Source organism: Babjeviella inositovora, assembly GCF_001661335.1.
Source record: "Babjeviella inositovora NRRL Y-12698 unplaced genomic scaffold BABINscaffold_11, whole genome shotgun sequence".
In the NCBI taxonomy this organism is placed as follows: domain Eukaryota; kingdom Fungi; phylum Ascomycota; class Pichiomycetes; order Serinales; genus Babjeviella; species Babjeviella inositovora.
In genome coordinates this window covers 353,295-375,512 of record NW_017566848.1, presented here as the reverse complement: position 1 = coordinate 375,512, position 22,218 = coordinate 353,295, and the positions used below count along the sequence as shown (strand labels likewise).

The following is a 22,218-nucleotide window of genomic DNA, read 5'->3' as shown; positions in this document are numbered from 1 at the left end:
AGCGTCCATCCGGGTCAGCTGCAATAATACAGATATTAATTAAAAAATTTAGTATAAAAGTCCAGAGGAAACGAAAGAAGGATGCAAGAGAAATCAGAGGATTTCAAACCCAAAAAAGACAGACAGAAGGAAAAATGAGCCACCAGGCTATATTGGTAATTAGGAAGAAACAAGGCTATCAAAGCTCGGGTCTCACGATGGGAGTTCTGACGAAATCGACAGAAAGGGGTAAGTTGGAATCTGTGGAATTCCAGGATTGGGAAGGACTCAGACATGGAGCTTTCCTAGGGGAAGAAGTTTGAACCAGGAGCTTCAACTCCGAGAACCGGGCTTCTATTCAGAAACTTCCGGGTAATCAGAAGCTCCAAGAATGTAGGAAGAGCCCATTACACATCCTTGGAGTTGCTACTGATCCAGTTCAAACTCTCTACTAAGCCAATTCCTTGGGTGGCAACGGTAGGTACCACGTTCCAGGTGTGGTCTTTCAACTTGTTCAACTGAAAGGACTCAATCAACTCCTTCGGCTTAACCGCGCCGTCCATGTCCTGCTTATTAGCAAGAACAATCAACAAACACCCCGCCAACTCCTTGTCATTGATAACACGCATCAACTCGTTCTTGCTCTCCTCCAATCTGGCGTGGTCCGAGCAGTCGACAACGTATATCAACGCATTGGTGCCGGTGAAGTAGTGTCTCCACAACGGTCTGACACGCTGCTGTCCACCACAGTCCCAGACGGCAAAAGTGACATTCTTCTGTTTGACGGTTTCAACGTTGAACCCGACCGTAGGGACCGTAGTGGTGGTCTTGGAGCCGAGCTTCAACTTGTACAAGATAGTAGTCTTACCCGCATTGTCAAGACCCAACATCAAGATACGCATCTCGCGGCTTTTGAAAATAGAGGACTGTCTGTTAGTAATGGCATTGAGCGACTCGGAAATGGCCAAAAATGAAAAGTCCTTGCTTTAGCTTCACATACGAATAAGTTACCCATGGTTGTCTGAGTTTTGAGCTGGGAAGAATGAATCAGGAAGAATGGGCCAAGATGGATCTGAATGGCTGGCAATATATTTGCGTCACCTGTTGTTATAAACGAACGTGTTGGCCTGTACGTGTGCCTATCCGACTAATTTTATGAGATCACCCCCGCCTGGTTCTAGACGCTGGCGCTATTAAATCTGCATGGTAGAGCTTTTCGGGCGTCAGGGGCGGGTGCAAAGTGACTCAAATGGGCGACGTGTACATAAATTATTACTAAGGTAACAGTCCCCTGCAGATCACCTCTCCCTTGAGCATCGTCTGGAACTGCTGCCGCTATCAGAGTTAGATCATATTTTTAAGCAGGACCCCAACGAGTAATATCTATTTCAAAAATTTGTGGATTCTCGTAATTTCACCGAATAGATTGATCAAGTCAGATTATGCCGGAAAGGGAAGGGCCTGCCCGCGTGCATATTACACGGTCATACTTTGCCTAAGTGGGGAATAACGACTGATAGCTTCAGCCTGTATAGAGCTTATTCGACTGCCGGAGGACTACATAAACAACAAGCAATCAGGCTATACTAAGGCTGTCCCAATCCCCTGGCACTGCGTCGTCTGATCTCATTTTACTAGGAATCAAGGTTTGGTATACGGCCGCCCTTGGCCTGTACGTCCTTGGGGATGCCTTATGTACCCTATTCAGAGCCTGGTCGGTAAGTGATCTTTGTCTGATTATCTGTAAAACTTTCGTTATAGGGTACAAGCAGGCTCTGGTGCCGTAAAATATCGTAAGCATGCTCTGTTAGCTGATTTCTATAGCTAAGGCCTGGTGATATCTGTTTAAGGTATAGCCAAAGATAGGGGTGTGTGTCCCAGAGAGCAGTCTCACAAATGGACCGGGAATACCGGATTAGATCGACCCGGGATTAAAAATCTTCTAGAACAATTAAAGCTTGTACTTCTGCTTGTTCTTCGGGATTTAAAATATAGCGCGGACAAAAACGTTGGTGCTTGGTCACGATTTCCTGTTTGAATAGCCCCGCTCAAAGGTGAATCTAGCTGAGTTGAAATTGGAGTATCCTTGGTTCTATCTTTAGAGTATCCCTATCCTACTGTCGTACTCACTGAGAGGGATTCCAGGGAGCATGGAATTCAAGGGTATGGGCGTGTTTAGTAGCGCCTCGTTAGTTTTTCCATCGTCACTGATTGATTGAACTCAACGTCTTAAAGGTTTAACCCTTCGTGTGTATCGTGTTACAGATATCACTTGTTATTTGTGTACTAATAACGGGCTGATAACAATGCCTCATAGTGTGTAATTAAAGCAGATCTGTGCCCTCTCTGTTTATGGATTGGATACAAAACGTATCCAATCTCACTTAAGCAGTCTTATTATTGTTATTGGAAATACTAGTCTCTCCAAGCCTTCAGTTTCAATAGTGGTCATCTTGTTCTGCCATCTACTTCGTATACATGTACTTAATGCTTTATTAGCTAATATATTAATATTTCATTTGATTTATGGAAAAGATGCTCAAGTTTAATGTGCACAATAACTATAAGCCAGACCATAAACGGCCACCCACAAATCATTAGTTGTCCTGAGATGTGTAGTCTCTTAATGGTGAGGGCCAGATTACCCAATGACTTTCGTAGTAGTTCTAATAAAACCAGTTCCTTGTTTGAAACTATTCGATCAACTGGCTAAATTGTGGCGTTAATGTTTATGAAAGAGTCCCTTGCATATACACACTGCCACCGTCTTACCAATATTAGTATATAGACGAGCTATGCGCCCCTCTAGATCCCAGAAATGGAATTTTCGAGACAGGATCGCTGTTTTCGTATCTATCGTTGCACCTCTAAAGCTGCTACTTCAACCTTGAGACATAGTGATCAAACGAATACATCGATATGTGTCCCTCTCGCAATTTCAGAGTTATAAATCTGTTCAACTCATTCAAGCTGCGAGCTGAATAAGAATAATCCAACACATAAAAGCGGTACAACAAAAGCATACCTGAACTTATAATTAAGGCTCATTATAGTCAACATCGTACTAAGCGAGAGGATATCGGTTTGGGATGGTAGCAAAATACACGGCAGATGTGTGCTTACTTTAAACTAGTATTTGGTTCATATAAACTGAGACTTTCACTATTGTTTTCGTGATAGCGCTCATTATCTGCCACTAACCAAAACCTTAGTAAAGAATTGGCTTTGAACTCCTTGCTCAAATTTTTGTTGTTGTATTCATAACTCATCTGATCCCTGCGTTAATAAAAGCATATTTTTGAATCAGCTATCGAAAATAAACACACAAGGTCGTAAGATGTTATATTTATTTTTGCCATCGATATGTTCGCCTTGTTTTCACAGGTATGGGCCATGGTTGGGTCTATAATCATAGCTCACGTACCCTCTTACCATTTCCTCTCTGCGCAAGAAGCGAAACCAACCACTCATGATCATTATCTAATAATCACATCATTTATTACCATTTATCACATATCCCCGTCCTATTTATTTATCTTCTTCCTTCCACTCCACAACTAGTGCCTTCTCTCCCCCTCTCTGTGTCTTTACTGTATACCCCGATTACCAGCTTCCTAATCATGCTGCTCCTTCTACCACTGCCTCTTTTATCTGCATTGCTGTGTCCAGCATCTTATATTCTTACAAAATCTTACCATAGCTCGTCGGGAACAATCCCCTTTTCCCGTTCAACTCTCCCTCAGTCCAGCCGTCAACATCGCCCGTGACCAATACAAGCTTGTCACCTGCACGGACAGAAATCTCGTCATCCCCATCAGCACTGTAGTCATACAAAACCTCGATATGGGCCACCTTTTTGGCGCCCCTCCGCGGAGCAACAGCCGGGCCTTTCTTCTTTTCCTCCACAATCTCGAGGTACGACGTTGGCACCAACCCCAGCTCCCCCGACTTCCGTGAAACCTTGGTCCAGCCACCGTCGTCTGCCTCCACCACACTCACAGCCTCCCCTACTAGCATCGACACTTCATCAGCCCCTGTGGCTTCGTACGGATACAACGCCGTTCCGGTGGCAATGGCGCTGGCGCTGGACGAAACAGAGGCAGTCTTGTGGCGGAAGTGGCCGAGCAAACCGCTTGTGTGTGTGGCGCCTGAGGAAGTGGTGTTTGCCGTAGCATTGGTGTTTGCCGTAGCATTGGTGTTTGTTCGCCTCAACGAATCACTCGTGCCCGGAACAATTACCGTTTTCTTCTTCCCAAAGAGTCCAAACAGCCGCTTGGTCTTCTCCTGTACGGTGTAGGACATATCTTGGTCTCCAGCGTAGTTCTGGATCGTCTCAACTTCCACCTGGGCAATCACGCGCTTGTTATCGTCCATCACATACATGTTCAACGTATTGATGATCTTCTTGAAGATGGTTTCGTAGTCGGCCAACTTTCCCGCCGCACGCAACTCTTGCTTCTGGCGAATTAGTTCCTCCAAGCTCTGCTTTTCATTGGTCGTGAGCTCGGTGTAGCGGTCCAAGCTCAGCAAGGACTTGTTCAATACCACCCGGAGGGTCGTCAATTCTGGTTCGCGTACCACCAAGTTCTCATCATCGTGCCAGATGGGCGACGGCACGTAGGTAAAGTCCACTGGCTCCGTCCATGGCTCCATGTTGTGCTTGATATACATCGCCGTGTCCAAATGCGGCAAGTTCTGCTGTGCGACCGCGTCGATCTGCTCGAGATTGGCACTGACGCGCGTACCCGCCGCCCGCTCCAACTCGCCTGCCCGCGCAATGATCGCGTTCAATTTCATCACGCGCATCTCGTTCAAGTCCTGGTAGTTGTCTAAAATCTCTGGCAAGTCTTGATAGTAGTACTTGTCCTTCAAACGGTTCGCGACACCGATTTTCATCAAGTATTCGTTCTTGGCGATGTTCATTTCCACCTCTTTCTCATGCTCACGCTTGCGCGTCTTGTCGCTCGCGGACTTCTCCGCCTTCATTCGCGCGCTCTCCATGCTCTGGCAAACGTGGTCGTAGTTTTCCTTCGATTTTTTTAACTCGCTGTAGAACTTTTCACGCTCCTCGTGCACCACTTCATGAAGCAGCGCTAACTTTGCGCGGAGCGCCTCTGAGTTTCCCTGGAGCTGTGTCACACGCGCCGCGACTTTCGCATTCAAATCGTCGCCGAACGCCATGCGGTCGCGCGCGCTCTGCTCCGTCTGGGTCAACACCTCTGTCCACATTACCAAAGATGCGCTCTCCAACGATCCGGGCGTCACCTTTGGCATGTCCCCAACTGAAAGCAGTGTCAGGACATTGGCCTTCTTCTTGAACGACTCCGCACACAACTGCTTCAACTTTGTCGCGTACTCGCGCTCCAACTCCGCGCGTGCACGGTAGAACGCCTCCACGTCTGAGAGCCACTTGATGTTGTTGTAAGCCCAAGCATCCGTCGGCTTGAACGCATCTTTTAGTTCGTTCCCGATGCTGATGTCGGACATTATCTTGTTTGTAAGTGAATTGGTGGGTGCTGTCATCCGTGTCGTTATCGCTGGAAATATCGCGCACGATCAGTTTGCGGGTCTTCGCGAACGGCTTGTGCGGCTCCTGTGTAGATCCGTCTCCGTGGGAGGTGAGAATATTTGAAATAGTAGATTTATTAGATTAATTATGTTAATTTGAACGGAATCTTCTTGGTTAACAAATAGACTACTTTCATGTCCTGGAGAGATTTTTGGGAAGTAAAGCTCCCAGATAAACTGTACTAACTAACCGCAGAATGCTTGAATGGTATAGACCAACAATAGTAAAGTAACGCAAAAGGATAACAAGATGTGCAGATGTTATTTACGGAAAAGGAAGGGCAATATGCTATAAGAAGGGATATACGTAAGCGAGGTGATTTGTAGTTATGTCAGACTTCAAAAAAAACAAGGGATAGAGACGTAGTTTAGTGAAAGCATGCAATTATGTTGATCCTAGCCAAAGTCCAGGACAAGCATAGGGGCTATATAGCCCGTGAAATTATAGCGGTACTATTTAGGCTCGGTTTGAATATAATCAATTGTCATACCATGTAGGCGATACTCCCTTTGCAATACTCTATAGACCAAGACAAGATTGAAGACTATAATAGTTGGATGTAAACTCTCTGGCTTCTTTCCAAAATGTACCTTAAATTAAGTCTATAGCGGATAAATGTATTGATGACTTTCTACTAGCAGTTTACGGGTATTCCAAATTGTTCAGGCGGATAGTTCGTTGTTAAAATAGTAATATCAAGTTAGTAATTTTAACCTGATTATATTGGTGTCAGTGCCCAGGAAATGAGATAGCCTTCCGGGTCCTCGGATATTACCTTACCCTTTTCAGGGAGTCTATAGTACGTATACTTTGCATTGGCTTACGAATTTGGTACGTTGGTCCGCCATGTGCTAGTAGCACCGTAGATTCTAACTGCAACCACTTCCAAATGGCAATTTTAACATCCTACATCTTCTTGCACACCCAGAACTCACACTCATACACCCATTTTCCGAGCGACCTTGAATCACACCCATACGTTGTCTCAATCCCGTTCTCATGCTTGATAAACTCAAACCCCATGGACACAACCAACTCAAGCAAATCTTCGCACGAAAGCTCAAGGCCCTTATCTGTATCCTCCTCATCATCCTCGTGGTGCCAAAGGAGTGGCCCAAAGTTGACCCACGTTCCCCCAGCCCTCAAACAATAGTGAATACTCCGAACATAGTCGATAACATTGGCAGCGGTATCCAAGAAAAAGCACGTAGCCACCACGTCCCAGCTTGCCGCATTTTCCGTTCTAAAAGATGCCGCTGTGGCATCGGCGGAGTATGTCTCCGACAAAGCCAAGCCTGGAGGACCGTAGAGATCCACGAATGACCCTGCGGTCATGGACATTAAATCTCCCACGGGGATATCTGGATATGTTCGGTTGAGCTCGGAGACGTCCCCCACGCGGAAATCAGGCACCGTCACCGGCCTGAGCTGACTGTTGCGCTTGGCGGTGTGCGAGAACTTGTGCAAGAAGGGAAAGATCGAGTAGTGGTGCGCGACATAGGTATGGTTGAGAATGAAGTTGGAAGCGAGCAACATGTGATAGGAGAACTCGTTGCCCTGTGTAGTAAAGCCTTCTTTGACAAGGTCCACCACAAGTCTCCCCAAGCCTGCGCCCGGCACTAACACCTTCACCTGCTGACGGTCAGGAACCGATGGAAACGCCCCGATGAGATACTCTGTTATACGACCAAAGCTGCACTCACGTTCAGTAATGCATTCTTCGGACCATTCCCGTGTGAACTGGAGCAAAACTGACCGCACTTTGTCAAAGTCTGAGTCGGTACACCCTGCCCATTCGTCTGGGGGGGTTGCCACCTGCCAGTCTGCCGCCACAGCAGTGGCTAAGTTTTGAGTGAATTCCTGGTTCATACCAATACACGAGTCAAGATTGCGTAAATGATCAAGAAACCACGGAAGCAAGAGTTTATCTGCTGAGGACAAGGTGTCCCACTTCTTCTGTCTCGGCAGGAGAATATCGTTCCTGGCCCATTCCCCATACCGGTGGAAGGACGTGCTGAGGTGTTAGTGTCTGAGAAATATTTGCTGTGGCTAGATATGTCTAATTGGAGTACGTATTGCGTCTGGATACTCAGGATTGATATCCACCACCGGAAGCTCGAGATTGGCACATTCGTCGTAACTGAAAGCTCGCCAATCCTATTCTTGACTGCCATATGCCTGACTCTGTACTTACAGAACCGAGGTCAATGCCTTGTACTCTTGCTCCTCGTCTGTTTGTTCGTTCATAGTGATTCTAAGTGAATTCTCCGAAGGTGGGTAATATATCTACCATGCTCAAATGCAGATCAAAGATTCAGCATCATGCGATGCAACCTGGGTTTCATGCAGGTCTGAATTAGGTGCGAAGTCTGAGAGTAAAATAGGATGAAAGGGCATAAGCTTTGGGGACACTTGAGGGTATACATGGCTGTTGACATGATATACTGCAAACGAGTATGATATGTTTGCTTAAAACTGATAGATTCGACATTTTGCCCCATTAAACATTAAGCCTTATATTTGGACTTATGCATTAGTTAGCACGGATCGTGATAAAATCACTTCCTGGTGTTTGAGAAAGCTTCGACTTGTCTATCTGTAGTGACTCGCAAACATGCACGAAATATGCTGATACTAAGAATGTCGAGGATTGGAATATTATAACAAAGAATATGTATTAAATAGGATGGTTATTGTTTATAGGGCTTGGAAATTTCCAAGGAGGTACGTCCAAACTATACCACTCTCAGTCATTTCCATGGATATATAGCCAATTCTCTTGATAGATGGATGCCAGTCGAGATTCCCGCGCCCTTTAATGGTACATCACGGTAGCAAGAGGGCAAATCTGAAGCGAGGATGGTGGCTCAAACAACGAATCTCCAACCCTCAGAAGACCTAATTACACGATTATTGGCACAAATTTCGTGGATTGAAATAATTTGGGTAAGACCAATGGGGTCCCCCAAACTGAACTCTCAGGATAATCCCAAGTAATAATGAAATGGCAATTCGCCAGTGGAGAATTATCAGATAGTTACGTTCTACATACTATCTCCTGATAATTGTCGTTACTTCGTCTCGGTCAGGGTTGGAACCGCACGCAACCTACGGTTCTCCTCCACCACCTGCTGGACCAAGTCAGTCAAGGCGTCGATCTTCTCGTAAAGCTCGTACAACTCCCAGCCTACACTGGTCTTCTGCGCCTTCTCCACCGGTGGCGCCACCTTGTCGACCCGGTTGTTCCACTCGGACAAGTTGATGGAAAACTCCGGGTCCTCTCTCTCGGCATGTCTCTGCAATCTGACGCTACTTCTGATGGCGTCCTGGGTCTCCTGGATGCTTTCATTGCTCCAAAAGGCGTCTTCAAACCCGTCTGTAAGGTCCCACTCTAAGTCCACCTCATTAGCATCGTCCGGGAGGTTCTTCATCCGGTTATATTGGACACGTCTGCTCAAACGGACTTCCGAAATGGCGATGTATGTGAGTAATGGCGAGTAAACGACGAGCATCACATAATAGTTCACCTTGGAATAGATCCGCTCTTTCATCCAGAGCTCAAGTGGAATACAAAGAAAGACCATTTCCACCACGTTCAACGGCGGAACAAAGACGTTCTCGTCTGGGGCCCTGATGTAGCGGAGGGTTTTCTGCGCCACAAGTGCAAGGTATTCATCCGTGGCGTGGTCATAGATGAAACTATATGCAGAAGAGTACAACGCCACAAGAATGTTCAATAAGATGACCGAGACGATAAAACAGTATACGTGGTAGAGGATATTGGCGTACGGGGAGGCCAAATGGGACAACGCGTCAAAGTCAGCTCCACCCAACACGGTGCGCACCATCACCGTCATGATCAACGCAGTCGACTCGCGCTTCCCATCAGAGATATCGAGTCCCAAGAAACCCTGGAGGAAACCGAGCATGATGATGAACAATAAGGCAAAGAAGATGAGGGATTCCGTCATCATCCGCTTGACTACCACGATCATGGCGCCCACAAACGGCTTGGCGTCGAGGTAGAGAATCAAACGGCAGAACACAAATGGCGACGCAGTACTCAATACGCGGTACGAGATCTCACCATAGAGCAGGGCCTTCCCGGCATGATTGTGGTCCTTCTCTATGAGCATCCAGAACGCTTCATATAATGCCAGGGGGTTTTCCGAGTGCTCACGTTGATTCTCAAGCAAGGATAAGCCTCTAAAAACCATGGAAATGACAATAATCGAGTAGAGCAAGCTGTTATACGCATTCCAAAAACCAAAGTAAGCCTTCCCCACATGGAAGAACTTGACAAACTCATCCATAATGAAACCCACAACAAACACATAAAAAGTAACTTCCCCCGCGTCCAAGCCGTGGAGGTCATAGCGCGAATTGACCACCACGCTGTACAAGGCCAAAAACAAAAACGAAAACCAAATCTCCAACATGTTCTGGTACAACGGAGTTTTGATCCGGCCTGGGTCGAAGTGCACCCAGAACGAAGACTTGTCCCCGTTCTGGTACATCACATATGCATGCGGGTCTTGCGCAGACTGTACGATCCACCCGCGCCACAACCACTTTATGCATCGCTGGTAGCCCGAGGAGCCGATGACAATGGTGGAATGCATATCAACCGCTAATTCCAACGCATTCTGAGGAGCTGCATCTTCGTCGTTGAGACAGATGGTGTAGCGGCGACACAACATGGAGATGAAACAGTAGCGCTCATCCTTTTCCAGCTCGATAATCATTTTCGCGAGCTGCTGCGCCGCGGTCGCGCGGCAGGTGTACAACTCGCTATCGTGAAGCTCGGTCTGACTCTGCGTCCAGTACCAACCGCAAACCTTTAACAAGCAGAAGATGATGCACGAACGGTACTTGCGCGAGGAACTGCCGCGCGCACCATCGCCCTTACCACCTGCCGCCTGGACCGCAAGCTTCACAACGTTGTCGTTGAGCAAGCGTGAGCCCTGCTGGGTGATGAAGTCGTCGGGAACCGCAATGGGGATGACTTTATCAATAAGGTGTTTCAAGTTCAACGCGATGCGCAATGTCTGACGCGACGTGGGAGTCGTATACGACTCGAAGCGGTCCTCCGCCGTGGGAAGCACAATCGACATTTGTTGGTGAGATGATTCAGAGGAAGCGGTATAACGAGTATTGTTCAAGTAGTTTGGTACAAGAGCGTCGGCAAGGGCTGGGGGGTAGCAATCGAGCCAGCAACGCGGACGTCTTCCGTGTTTCCTTATGCATGGGGAATATGCAGGTCGATTTCAGCTTGGAGTCGGGACCACGCGCCACATGCAGCGCCCAAGCTACGACGCATCGAACCTACATCTCTTAAGGAGTGATGATTGGGTTTTTAAGGGATAGGAATTTATATAAGGCATCCAAGTGCGAATGGCCTAATTATTTATGTGTTTGTTATCGGGAAAAGAGTAATTTCGTGGTTGAGATGGGAAAGTGTTGCGCCCCGTGACGCGCATGATTAGTCTAGACACCTAACAGGAAGCATCCAAATCCCCCGCATGACTCTTGATTTGGAATACACGGCGATGTCTACGCGTTTGAAGCTTCTCCAGAATGTGTAATAGCAGTTTATAATGCCAAAAGTAGTAATTCGCGGTGTTTCTGTCGAAGTCGTTTTTTATATATCGTGCTCTTAGAGTACTGCCCTGCACCCCTGATGTCTCCTTGGATATGCGTAACCGCGATATGAGGAGCCAACTTGATATTTTACCTAATCACCACATGGATGCGAATTCCATAGAAGTCTGTATAGCGTGGGTACAGTTATCGCACCTAGAGAGGTGACGTTAGGTTAACCTGGCATATTAACAAAGCCAGTAGATAGGCATGAGAGTTTCCGAGAATGTATGACGTATCGATGTAGCATAGACCGGTGGGTAAATATCTTGAAAGCTAGATAGTGCGGCTTTCCCCAGGTCTCCGTTCCGTCTTTCTCTTACATAATGGGAGTCCCCATAAATATTTTGAACGGTGGTTTATTTTTAAGGGATCTCGGAAATAAGCTATATCTGAATGTCTAACACATTTGTTCAAGTTCAGCTAAACTTTTATGATTCTTGAAACAATACACACAATAGGAATATTTACCTCCTAATTATTTGATCTGGTCCGACTTTGGGTCCGTGGTTCCTAGGATTATTTTGCCCATAGTCCGAAGAATCCAGACACTTGTGACTGTTTTAGCCCCCTGCCAACTGAGCCTTGCGGTCAAATTCTGTATCGCAGAGTCAGCCTCAACGCTAGAACGGTGCTAACGACTTTTTTTTTTCAGTTTTTTAGTGTTTCATATATGGATCTGGTAAATCTTCTTAGTTATATCTGTATATGGTTACAGTTTCTCTAAGGTCTCCACAGACACTACGCATTAATGTAGTCATAAGCACAACACCATGCTATACAGCACCCACTAAACCATTCGGCATATATATATGTATATATATTACTGCATACTCTGTTTATAGACTTGGTATAGCTAGCTTTTATCCTTACAAGGTGTTTTATGCGCTCCGGCAGAAAACCACCGTCCACATTCAGAGTAGAAAACTCTGTCTAAATAAATTGAATTAAAGTCTCAGTGTGTATCATGGCTTTCTGGGTTAGTTTCATGAAGGCTGTTTTTTAGTAAACTGCTACATATATATAATAAACATCTTACAATTTCACTCGTACCAGCCATAAAATAACGAGCTTGCGTCTTCTTCTCCTCTACTGGGTAATTTATCCGGTCCCTGCATGTAGTATGATGTAATGCAATGTGAAACCAGAGCTCCAGTTTTTGTTAATGGTCATATTCTTGACGCTAACAAAACAGAAACTGCTACATTTAAAAGCCGTGCCTCTTTCCACGTATCAGAGACCCTCCATGAGGTCATTTATCAAATCCCACCGAAGAACTGCCTCCTCCACAAGCGAAGTTGGGGAGCCCCCCTTCAAGCCACCGCTGGTGTTTACCAACCAAAGCCCGTTAGCCTCACCCGTAGTCCCTCACATCTCCAGCTTCCAACCACCATCACCTATCCAGGGAAGTCTCTCAGTACCGTCGTCGCCCAAGCGCTTACTCCGTCCTATCCGCGACTTTTTGAGCAAGAAGCCACATGAAATGAGAGACAGAGCCCCGGGTGACTCCAGAGGCGAGGCCAGCAATGAGGTCATAGGCGAAGTCAGATGCGAAACTTTCAGTGATAACCTTGCCTCCCTCCCTCCCCAACTCCTCCTGGCCATGCCGATTCACCCCAAAGTCCGTGTCGGCAGCTTTGAGAACTTGCTGCGGTTAAACGACGGTGCCCGGCGACTTGAGACGAGACCCATGTCGGAGCCACTCCAACCGCCCGTCTCTTACAGCCCCGACGCCTCTGCCTCGGCGCTCTCCGTTCAGACGTCACAGGGGACGCTCGAACTCGCCTCTGTGGCCAAAGAGGCTGAGGATGACTCGGACTCGAGTAGCAGTTCCAAGTTTTCGTTTGAAAACGCGATCGGCGGACGCAACACGTCGGTAAAGTATTACAAAAAGCCTGAGACAGGTACCGTCGGCGAAATCCTTCGTCAGGGACTATTTCGTCGCCAGAAGAGTGTGTACATGTCGGATGTCGTCGTTGACGACGATTTGGACGACGATGTGAACGACTTTGAGGGCGAAGAGTATGACGATACCGAGGAGTTGTTTAATCGGAAGCTTTTTAGTAGCGATGAAGAGATAGAGGGGGAAGTGTATGCTGACGGGTATGCGGATGATGGAGAATCTGATGATTATGCGGAGCTAACCGAAAATGGGATTACAGAGCTAAAAGAGAGTGGGTATACCAGGCCCATCGATGCTTACTCCGACTTGGAAGATGATTATGCCGAGCTAATGTGGAATGCGAATGAACCTTCTGTAAATAGCTCTTCAGGGCTGGTCAGACTGTATATCACAGACCTGACGTCGAAACCTGGCGGCGAGGATGAGAACGGTAGTGGAAAGTTTTGGGAGGCTGACCAGCAAATCAAGGCTAATCCTGGTGATAATGCAAATGGCGCTAATAAGACAATTCCTGGTACCAATTCTGATACCTCCAGACCCCTTCCTTCTATCAATTATGGTGATCCCACGGTTTTCAAACCACTTCCCGTTATCAGTGATTTCACCAGCACAGCTAAACCCCTTCCTATTAGTAAGGATTTTCGGGTTTCCAGATCCCTATCTGCCATAAATTCTGCTAACCAGACCTCAAAAGCCTCTAGCGATATAGATAGCCAAAACAAGGCTCTTCCTCGTGCCCGTACCAGTATTCAACTCTCTAAAGCCCTTCCTGCTATTAATACAAACCTCTATTCCCTGGCCGAACTGATTCCTGCGAATAAACATCTCCAGGAATCTCTTCCAGTGGATCGTACTTTTCATAGTTCTTCTATGAGTACCACTCTTCAGAGGTCTCTTCCTATGGATAACCTCCAGTCTCTTCCTACCGCACACCCCTCATCTCCTATTCTCTCCTCGGATTTTTTTTCCAATTTCCTCCTGTCTCGTTCCAATTCCAGTGGTTCCTCCCCCGACAACCACCATCCCTTGTTCCGCCTTGCAAGCAGCCTCGATCCTTCCAGCTCAAGTTCACAGGCTCTTCAGTTGCAAGATGCGATTGCGTTCACGGAACTGGTGGCAGAACCAGTCACTCCCACCCGCAATGGGTTCTTCAAAGGGCTCTCGAACCGGTTGAACGGCCAATTTCTCGCCGTGGACGACTTCGATGTGAGCCCCGGCGATAAGTCGCCACTTATCAACGGGCTTACCTTTGGCTCAGGACGCATCCGCGGCCGCCCGCGGGAGAACTTCTCTCTAGCCGATTCCAGCCTCCAGGAGAGTTTGGATGAGTTGGCGAGAATACAGTCGGTAGAGCCGGACGTGAATATGACAACGGTCAGCTGTGCTTTTGCTGAGAACCTGATGGATCTGAATGATCTATCTATGAGTGAAACCACAGTTCGTATGACCCCCCTGGAGGAGCTCGATGCTTTGTTTCCGGTGAGTTCTGGTGTCTCGGAAAAACTAAGTACCTTATTACCTAAGATGAATTTGGTAGACATCAATACGGATTCTACTGATGGATTCTCTTTGTTACCTAAAACTCTGGTAGATAAGGAGTTCTCCCAGGAACTTGGGTTGTTTCCTAAGATGGATCCGATAACTAGAACCAGTATTCCCTCAGAAGATGCACCCCCTTCAAAAAATCACTCCGCTATTTCTGATGAGCTTAAAAACTTTCTCCCCAATCCTGTGAATACAGCTCTTTCTGAGAGATCGCACCGCCTTTCTCAGAAAACACCGGCTGCTTCTGACGAGCTCAAGGCCATACTTCCTAATCATGATATATCTTCCCGTCTCAGAGCTACGCTTCCCAAAAACCCGGATATAGCTCTTTCTAAAAGAGCCAACGCTACTCCTTCTACAAGCCTGGCTCTCTCAGAAACGTTAAATAACCTTCTTCCCAGGAATCCTGCTCTCTCCCAGTCCAGCGCCACTTCTTCGAATCCCCATACGTTACGTCCCTCTGATAACCCTATGGGCTCCGTCGACAGAATGGTTCGCTCTCGAAGCGTTAAGGTCTCCCACCTATCAGACCATTTCGATAGTGACTTGACGTTTCTCAAATCAAAGTACTCGTGGTACGATGAAGGTCCCCCCGACCTCCCTCCTGCAAACCGCAACTCCACAGGAACTTTTGACGACTCACTCCTCGATGAAATCAACCAGCTCCCGGAAGACTTTGACTTCAGCGAGCGGCTGGAACCGGAACGCCAGCCAGCACTCTACAAGTCCAAATCGTTCAGGGGGAGACCCGTAAAGGCCGTCAGTGATACTAATGTCTCATTGAACCGCATAGAAACGGGTAGCAAAACCGTCACGTTCTTCAACCTGGGCACCAAAGGCGACTCGTCGCTCTCCTTGGGATCGAAGGAGAGTCTGTTTACCGAGATTGCGGAGGAAATGTGGGGAGATGCCTTGACCCCAGTCTCTTCGCATCCCCAGCCCTGGCTCTCACCGATTACTGAAGCGGATAGTCCAGTGGTAATAAGGCACAAGCATGGTGAGTCTATCTGGCAGGGCGAAGTTTAATAAATCTATTGTAATTTTATTGCTTTCAACCTAATATTTTGGATAATAGTGGTTGTTTGACCGCTTGTTTATCATAATGGTAATTTGGACTCTGTAAAGTATAGCTAAGCTATAGAATTGTGACTTCCTCCTTTTTTAATGGCCTTCTCGTCAGATAAATCATAGCAGATTCCTTTAGAGCCAGATATGGAACCCAGATTCAACCCACATGAGCTCGAGAATTAGTTTATTTTGTTGTACACGCGGCCTTACATGTTATAAAGATACGTGATGCGATTTTTTAATCTTACAGTTAGTCTTTAAATCAAATATTTAGTCTCGGCACTCCCAACTTACCCAAACTCAACTTTGATATTTGAAATAAATTTTGGCAATCTAAATTGAAGGCTATCAATCCAATTACGTTTTAAAAGACATTACTTCCACTCTCTCACATCCTTATTTCGACCCATATCCTAGGCCTACATCTAGCCCATTTCCGTTAGGTAGTGCGCAGCACAAAGGTCGGAATTTATTTCGCAACTTCACAACATAAGAAACTCTCCACTAACAGCCTATCTAGAAGCTTCATCTATTATTTACCATCCATCCTGGGAACATCCGACCCAAGATGTTCAAGAAAGAGTAAGTATCGGCACCTTTGCTCTTCCCTACGGCTACTAACTCCTACAGCCCTGTGGAACGGACGCTCAAACTGGCAGAGCTCTATTGGTTAGCGAAGTCACCGTGGTTCCCGCTCTTCTCTGAACGCGGCGTAGCGCAAATATTCCCGGAGCTCGCGGGTTTTTTGGAGAAGCAGTTTGTAACGGAACCAGCAGAGCCAACAGAGCCCACTATTGTGCCCAGCCTTGCACCCCTCAATGCCACACGAGTGTTGCAACTCCGCGCGAACCGTGAAAGGCGCGAAGCGAAAGAACTGGCCGCTCGCGAGAGCACAAAAGAGCCAGCCTCACGCGAAAGCCCAAAGGGTTCAGATGCCGCAAATGAGAACCCTGGCACCGTGATTGAAACGCCTAACGCTGCGTGCGAACTGGTGCGCGAAGTGCAACTCCCCGGCGAGCCCTATCTCAAAAAGCGTAAGCTCGCCGAACTGCTCACAGACCCTGAATTCCTCGACCCGCACATATTGGACACGCACACGCGCGAAAACACACTCGTGTGCGTGTCGCGTGACCACGTTCCGCACCAGTTCGCGCCTCGCGATGACATCTCGCCGTTGGCCGAGTTGTATTACTTGACACAGACTTTGCCGCTCCTCAAGCTCATACCGGGGTCGCAGAAGGCCTTAACGACCGAGACCTATGAGAAGGCGCTTCTCGAGGGCAAAATTGCGGTCGTGTACTCACGCATCGAGGAACTCAAACGTATGATGCGTTGGAGCTTGCGGCAGCCGGAAAAGTTCCGCGACCCACTCGCGCGCGACGCCACGCGCGACACCCACTGGGCGGCCTTGATGCGCGAGGCCCTGTGGTTGGCCGTCGACGTGCACGAGCAACGCAAAATGCAGCTAGCCGTCTGCCACATGAAGGCCCAGGCCGTCATGGACTACTGGAGCTACGGACGCATCATGTGTGTACGGCGGAGTCCTATTAAGCACTTACCAGAAAGCAAGGATACGGTTAGTCCTGAGATCGATTCAGAGATGGTTGACGCTGACAAAATTGCTGTAATAGCTGAAACTCCTGAGACTGAGATTGACTCTGGAATCGACGTTTTCCTTCTTACGCGCCCGGACCCTATGCTGGATATAGTCCCACCAGTGCTCCCAGAAATCACCCGTGAGGATTTCCAGCGGCTTGACACCACCGTGCTCCCTTTCAAAGTGTCCGTGGGCTTTGACGAGCTCAATGGTGTGAGCCAGAAAATCGTTGACAGCTTGTCCACCTTCAATCCGTTCGATGCGCGCGGTGATGATGCATACGCGCGCATGCCGGTCGTGGCGATCTCAAAGCTCCTCTCGCCGCTCGAGGAGGCGGACGACGGCTGGTATAAGGTGTACATGCAAGAGACACGCGCGCCACGTGCGGCCGCCGCGCGCGGCCCGCAGAAGGGCCTTTTTGGGGTCTCCAACAAACGTGCGCTGGTACTCCGGCCGCCGAAGCCACCCGCGCTCAAGTACCTCGACTTGCGCACACCCACAATCTGGCTTCCGCAGGACGACAAGTACCTCATCCACTACGTGGCGGAGTACCAGTTCAACTGGGGCATTATCGCTGCAAACCTCGCTGCACGCGCAACGCATAGCTACGCAGCGAATATCGAACGACGCACTCCCTGGCAGTGCTTCGAGCGCTACATTCAGCTCAACGACAAGTTTCAGTTTGGTGACATGAAGGGCGTGCACGCGTTTTCGGCCCAACGGTGGTTGGAGGCGGCCCACAAGGCGCAGACTAACACGAAGCGGCGTATTTCACCGTTGGGCGTGGGGAATGAGTCTATCCAGCGCGGGCACCGCCGCTTGCGCTGGGCAAGTATGTTTGAGGCGATGCGTAAGTGCATGCGCAAGCGCGAAAACACACCGAAACCAAATAACACGAGTCGCAAATTGGGCGGGGATGATAAGAATAATGGCCCGGTTCCTACACCTGCGGAGCTCGCGAAGTTGAAGTACGAGCGTGATAAAGCTATCCAGGAGGCGTATTTACAACAGCAAAGCCTCCGTAACCCGCCAGTCGCACAAGCTCCTGCCGTGCAGGTGCCCGTTACACGCGTAGCAGTACCCGCACCGCGAGCTACGCCGCTTCCCGTCGCGCGGCCGCCGGCCAAGCTTCCATCGGGGCGTAACCCGAACGTTCCCACCACACCCAATGGCACGCCTTACACCGCAGAGCAGTTGCAGTACCTCATGCGCTACCAGAAACAGCGCAAGTTGCTTGCACAGCAAGGTGCGCGCGTGCCCGCGGCCAATTCGAATGTCCCAGCGGTTCCCAATGCGATCCCTAATGCGGTTCCCAATGCAAATTCCCCAGTTGGAAACTCCTCGAATGTGAATTCGCCAGTCATAAAACCGGCGGCGGTACCGGTCGCCAGTCCTGTGGCGGGTGTGGCAAATGTTGCGGGCACACGAGTGGCACCTCCGCCGCGGCTTAATCTCTCAACAGCACAAGTCTCTGCGATAGTCAGCCAGATCCAGCAGCAAAACCCGAATATGTCGAATGACCAGATCCGCAAGCTCGCGGCGCAGTACATTTCGCAAATCAACAACAATCGCATGAAGGCGTACGCCGCGAGCCAGGCGAACCAGCCATCGCAGCAACTTCAGCAGCAACAATTGCTCCAACTGCAGCAGCTTCAGCAACAGCAGTTGATCCAGCAGCAACAGCAGCTCCAGAACCAATCACAGAAACTCCTGATGCAGCAGCGCCAGCAACAGCAACAGCAGCTCAAGCCCGCGCAGCAAGCCGCCTACGAGCAGCGCAAGAAGATGATCTTCCAAAAGCAGCAGCAGGTACAACAGGCGGCCGCGGCGATTGCGAAGCTGCGCCAGGGCTCGGGGGCGTCGAGTCCGGCGTATTCGCCAGCACCGAAGGAGTAAAATGGGTGTGGAGCGTGACGTCCAACCAAGCTCTTGGTTACCTGTGTTTATAAATATGAAACTGCTCTGAATAGATTGAATACGTATAACCTTCTCGATATAGACTGAAATGTCTGATATTGAACAAGTCTCTAGTGCAGGATGGATTTAACCATGGATATGAGAGTCGATGTTAGTGCGCGTGCTGGTTTACATGGGTAACTCCACAAACAAAACCACCTGCCATCAATATCGGCACACCTATTCCGATACATGTCTGAGAATTCCAACCTCCGCTATTCTCCAGTCCTGTACCCACACTTACACACATTCAATACAAACATAACATTAACCAAATTCTTGGATCTGCTTACTCTAAAACGGTGATACCAGTTTCCTCGACGTTGGCGCCATTGAGGACGTAGCTGATCTTCCACTTAATCTTGACGGCGTCAGAAGGACTAGCGCCACCGAGGACCATGCTCTGGTTGATGACACCGCTGCCCGCATTCAAATCCGTGGCTGAAGGCGGTTGCAACTGAAGGGAGAACTTCTTCGGCGGGGCGGCCATAAACGTTACATTACCCAAGGCAACGGTGCTTTTGCTGGTCAACTGTAAGTCGTAACGAGAGCCTTGCGCCTTGGAGTAGATGACCTTTAAGTTAGCGGACTCAGACAAAACCTTTACTGGGGACGCAGCACCAAATGGATCGGCCTGAGAGACACTGGCAGGGCTGGAGGCTGGGAAAGCAAGTCTGAATGGATCCAATTGGGCAGGAGATGGTGATGCCTGGGCTGGGAATGCAAGCCCGAATGGATCAGATTGCACAAGGGCGGGGGAAGCGGTCTGGCTGGTCGGGAAAGCAAGACCAAAAGGATCAGATTGGGCAGGAACAGGAGACGCGACAGCCAGTCTGTTGTACAAGCTGTTCAAGTCAATCAGTCCACCAGTGCCAAAGTTGTTCAACGCCATGTTTGTGTTCACGTTGTTAGTGTTAGAGAACGACAACGAGGACAAGTCACTTAACAAATCATTGATTGAAGTCTCCTGGGCAGCCCCCACTGGTGGATCGTCATCAAAGTCGATCAAGTTCAAGCTCTGGGTGTTCAGACTCTGAACAGGAGCGCTATCACCCTCAGTCTTCCCGTATTTCATCATCTGGTATTTCTGCATCAACCCATTGATTGCGTCGTTCAACTCCAACAATTCCGTCACCTTTGCTGGGTCCTCGCTGTCCTCCTGCTCCTCCTCAATGATCATGGTAATTTTAGGCTTGGCAACCTTCACCGCTGAGTACAACTCGTTCAACGTGTCATCGGAATCGTCAATTTTCCCGCCCTGGGCCTCCACTGTGGTCAACATGTCGCGGAAAAGATCCACCTTGCGCTTCAACTTCTGAAGATCCTCGTGGACAATGGTCTTGTTCTGCGCAAGAACTTCGTCATCCTTGAACCCAGCCATGATTTTCATCAACTTGTTCGCCTCCTTCAAATCGTTTGGCTTGCCACGTCTGATCAACTCCTGCAACTTCGCGGAATGGGCAATTTTCTCTTCCTTCTGGATCTCCGTGACTGACTTCAAGTTTTCGCTCGGCTGCAACACAGCCAAGTCCTCACGCTTCAACTCAGGGAATACATAGCCCTTGTACGCCAACAACCGGTGCATATCCTTGATAAAGCCGAGGTCATCCTTGTACTTGGAGGAGCGGCAGATGGTTTGATACCACTCCTCGATGTACGCCAAGATCTGGCGCTGCGGGCGCAGGTAGCGTGGCGGTGGTCTTTCGGGAAACTTCTTGACAAACTCGTTCAAAAACTCCTTGCGCGAGATCTGGAGGTGGAACGGGTACCCACAGTTCTTAACAAGGTGGTCAAGCAACGCCAATGCCAACTCGGAAACCGCCGGGTCGTATCCGTTGATAAGGCGCACAATGGCGACTGCTGCATCACGTGGCGCCGAACCCTGCTTTTCGTTCACGTAGTCGCAGATCTCAAGGTTGAGCGCGAGGTCCGGTTCGTGCAACGTCGGGCGGCACGCCCGGTGTATTCTGCGGATTAACCGCGCATTTCCGCTGGAAGATGGCTGCAGCATGATACAAAAAAATAAGAACTAGGTGTGTAGAGGGTATCCAGGGATGGATGGGTGGCGTCTGTGATGAATTGGAATGGCGGTGATAAGTGGTTGAGGTTGAAAGAGAATCTGGCTACGTTGGCGTAGCGGGGCACGCACGTGACTGAGGATCTCCGATAGGCGCGATCCTTGGCGTAGTATAAAAGGAAAGGGGCAAACCTCTGTGTATAAGTCTGTTACCAATAACAATAAGTGTATTTTTTAGTGGCTATTACTAATTTAGGTAATAAAAATGGTTGGATTCCCGGTGTGTCTGGTGGGGTTCTAGTATCCCCGGCTGGTGTGAAGTTATTTCCTGTAACAAGACATAGCTTGGCAGACAACTGGTAAATGTCCCGAATTTCTTATTAATTGGAAGGACAGAACGTTTCCTCGGAGATTAAATAAGACGAATTTTGCGATGGTTTAAAAGGTACAAGGTGGGGATTTTGCCTAAATGACAGATGATTATAGCACGCGTATCAATAGTTTGGGGTCATTCAAATCTTGTCTCCAATCCTAGCTCAAGAAATATTTTTATACTCGAAGATTGTTGTCCTTAAATTATGCTTTCTTTCTAAGCCTTTTCTTTATATATGTCAAAAAATGAAACTAGCAGACCGCGTAAATAGCAGTTGAGGCTACATAGTACAGTTAGCCCGAGATTAAGGGACTTAGTTACTATTTGTTTCGTAAGATTCTATCATTTTGTATACTGCCCATAAACTCACCGCCAGGCCAATCAGACCACCTTTCTGAAATATTTATCGGACTTTCATAGAACTCTCTACCTGGTAATAGGACCAAAGTTTGTGCAATATTTACTGAACTATCAAATTTTAGCATTGAGGGATGTTAAGAGACCTGAATGTTCCTTTAATGACAATTTATATTCTCAGCCATCTACAGTCTTCGTTGAAAACTCCGTAATA

The 22,218-nt window shown here is 48.3% G+C and overlaps 7 protein-coding genes across 7 annotated transcripts; 2 read left to right on the top strand and 5 right to left on the bottom strand.

Moving 5' to 3' along the window:
- Positions 1 to 386: 386 nt before the first annotated feature.
- On the bottom strand, positions 387 to 994 carry ARF3 (Arf3p; the record flags this gene model as incomplete). Its single annotated transcript, XM_019130885.1, has 2 exons — positions 387 to 905; positions 980 to 994. The coding sequence occupies 2 exons, from the start codon at positions 992 to 994 to the stop codon at positions 387 to 389; spliced, it is 534 nt and encodes a 177-aa protein (XP_018983629.1).
- A 2,486-nt stretch (positions 995 to 3,480) lies between these two features.
- Positions 3,481 to 5,466, bottom strand: BZZ1 (Bzz1p; the record flags this gene model as incomplete). Its single annotated transcript, XM_019132460.1, has 1 exon — positions 3,481 to 5,466. The coding sequence occupies one exon, from the start codon at positions 5,464 to 5,466 to the stop codon at positions 3,661 to 3,663; it is 1,806 nt and encodes a 601-aa protein (XP_018983628.1). The 3' UTR covers positions 3,481 to 3,660.
- Positions 5,467 to 6,214: 748 nt separating this feature from the next.
- BABINDRAFT_162947 (S-adenosylmethionine-dependent methyltransferase) lies at positions 6,215 to 7,807 on the bottom strand. The gene has a single exon (XM_019129632.1). It carries the CDS (start codon positions 7,415 to 7,417, stop codon positions 6,455 to 6,457), a length of 963 nt encoding a protein of 320 aa, XP_018983627.1. The 5' UTR covers positions 7,418 to 7,807; the 3' UTR covers positions 6,215 to 6,454.
- An 812-nt stretch (positions 7,808 to 8,619) lies between these two features.
- On the bottom strand, positions 8,620 to 10,662 carry YVC1 (Yvc1p; the record flags this gene model as incomplete). The annotated part of the gene is made up of 2 exons (XM_019131947.1): positions 8,620 to 9,674; positions 9,729 to 10,662. 2 exons carry the CDS (start codon positions 10,660 to 10,662, stop codon positions 8,620 to 8,622), a joined length of 1,989 nt encoding a protein of 662 aa, XP_018983626.1.
- A 1,696-nt stretch (positions 10,663 to 12,358) lies between these two features.
- On the top strand, positions 12,359 to 15,703 carry BABINDRAFT_162946 (uncharacterized protein). The gene has a single exon (XM_019129631.1). The coding sequence runs from the start codon at positions 12,435 to 12,437 to the stop codon at positions 15,660 to 15,662; it is 3,228 nt and encodes a 1,075-aa protein (XP_018983625.1). The 5' UTR covers positions 12,359 to 12,434; the 3' UTR covers positions 15,663 to 15,703.
- Positions 15,704 to 16,272: 569 nt separating this feature from the next.
- Positions 16,273 to 19,197, top strand: BABINDRAFT_9506 (uncharacterized protein; the record flags this gene model as incomplete). The annotated part of the gene is made up of 2 exons (XM_019132971.1): positions 16,273 to 16,286; positions 16,335 to 19,197. 2 exons carry the CDS (start codon positions 16,273 to 16,275, stop codon positions 19,195 to 19,197), a joined length of 2,877 nt encoding a protein of 958 aa, XP_018983624.1.
- Positions 19,198 to 19,546: 349 nt separating this feature from the next.
- Positions 19,547 to 21,268, bottom strand: GGA2 (phosphatidylinositol 4-phosphate-binding protein; the record flags this gene model as incomplete). Its single annotated transcript, XM_019131953.1, has 1 exon — positions 19,547 to 21,268. One exon carries the CDS (start codon positions 21,266 to 21,268, stop codon positions 19,547 to 19,549), a length of 1,722 nt encoding a protein of 573 aa, XP_018983623.1.
- Positions 21,269 to 22,218: the final 950 nt, after the last annotated feature.

Excerpts from the sequence above, each read along its gene's own strand:
- BABINDRAFT_162947 (XM_019129632.1), bottom strand. The coding sequence starts at position 7,417 with ATGAACCAGGAATTCACTCAAAACTTAGCCACTGCTGTGGCGGCAGAC.
- BABINDRAFT_162946 (XM_019129631.1), top strand. The coding sequence starts at position 12,435 with ATGAGGTCATTTATCAAATCCCACCGAAGAACTGCCTCCTCCACAAGC.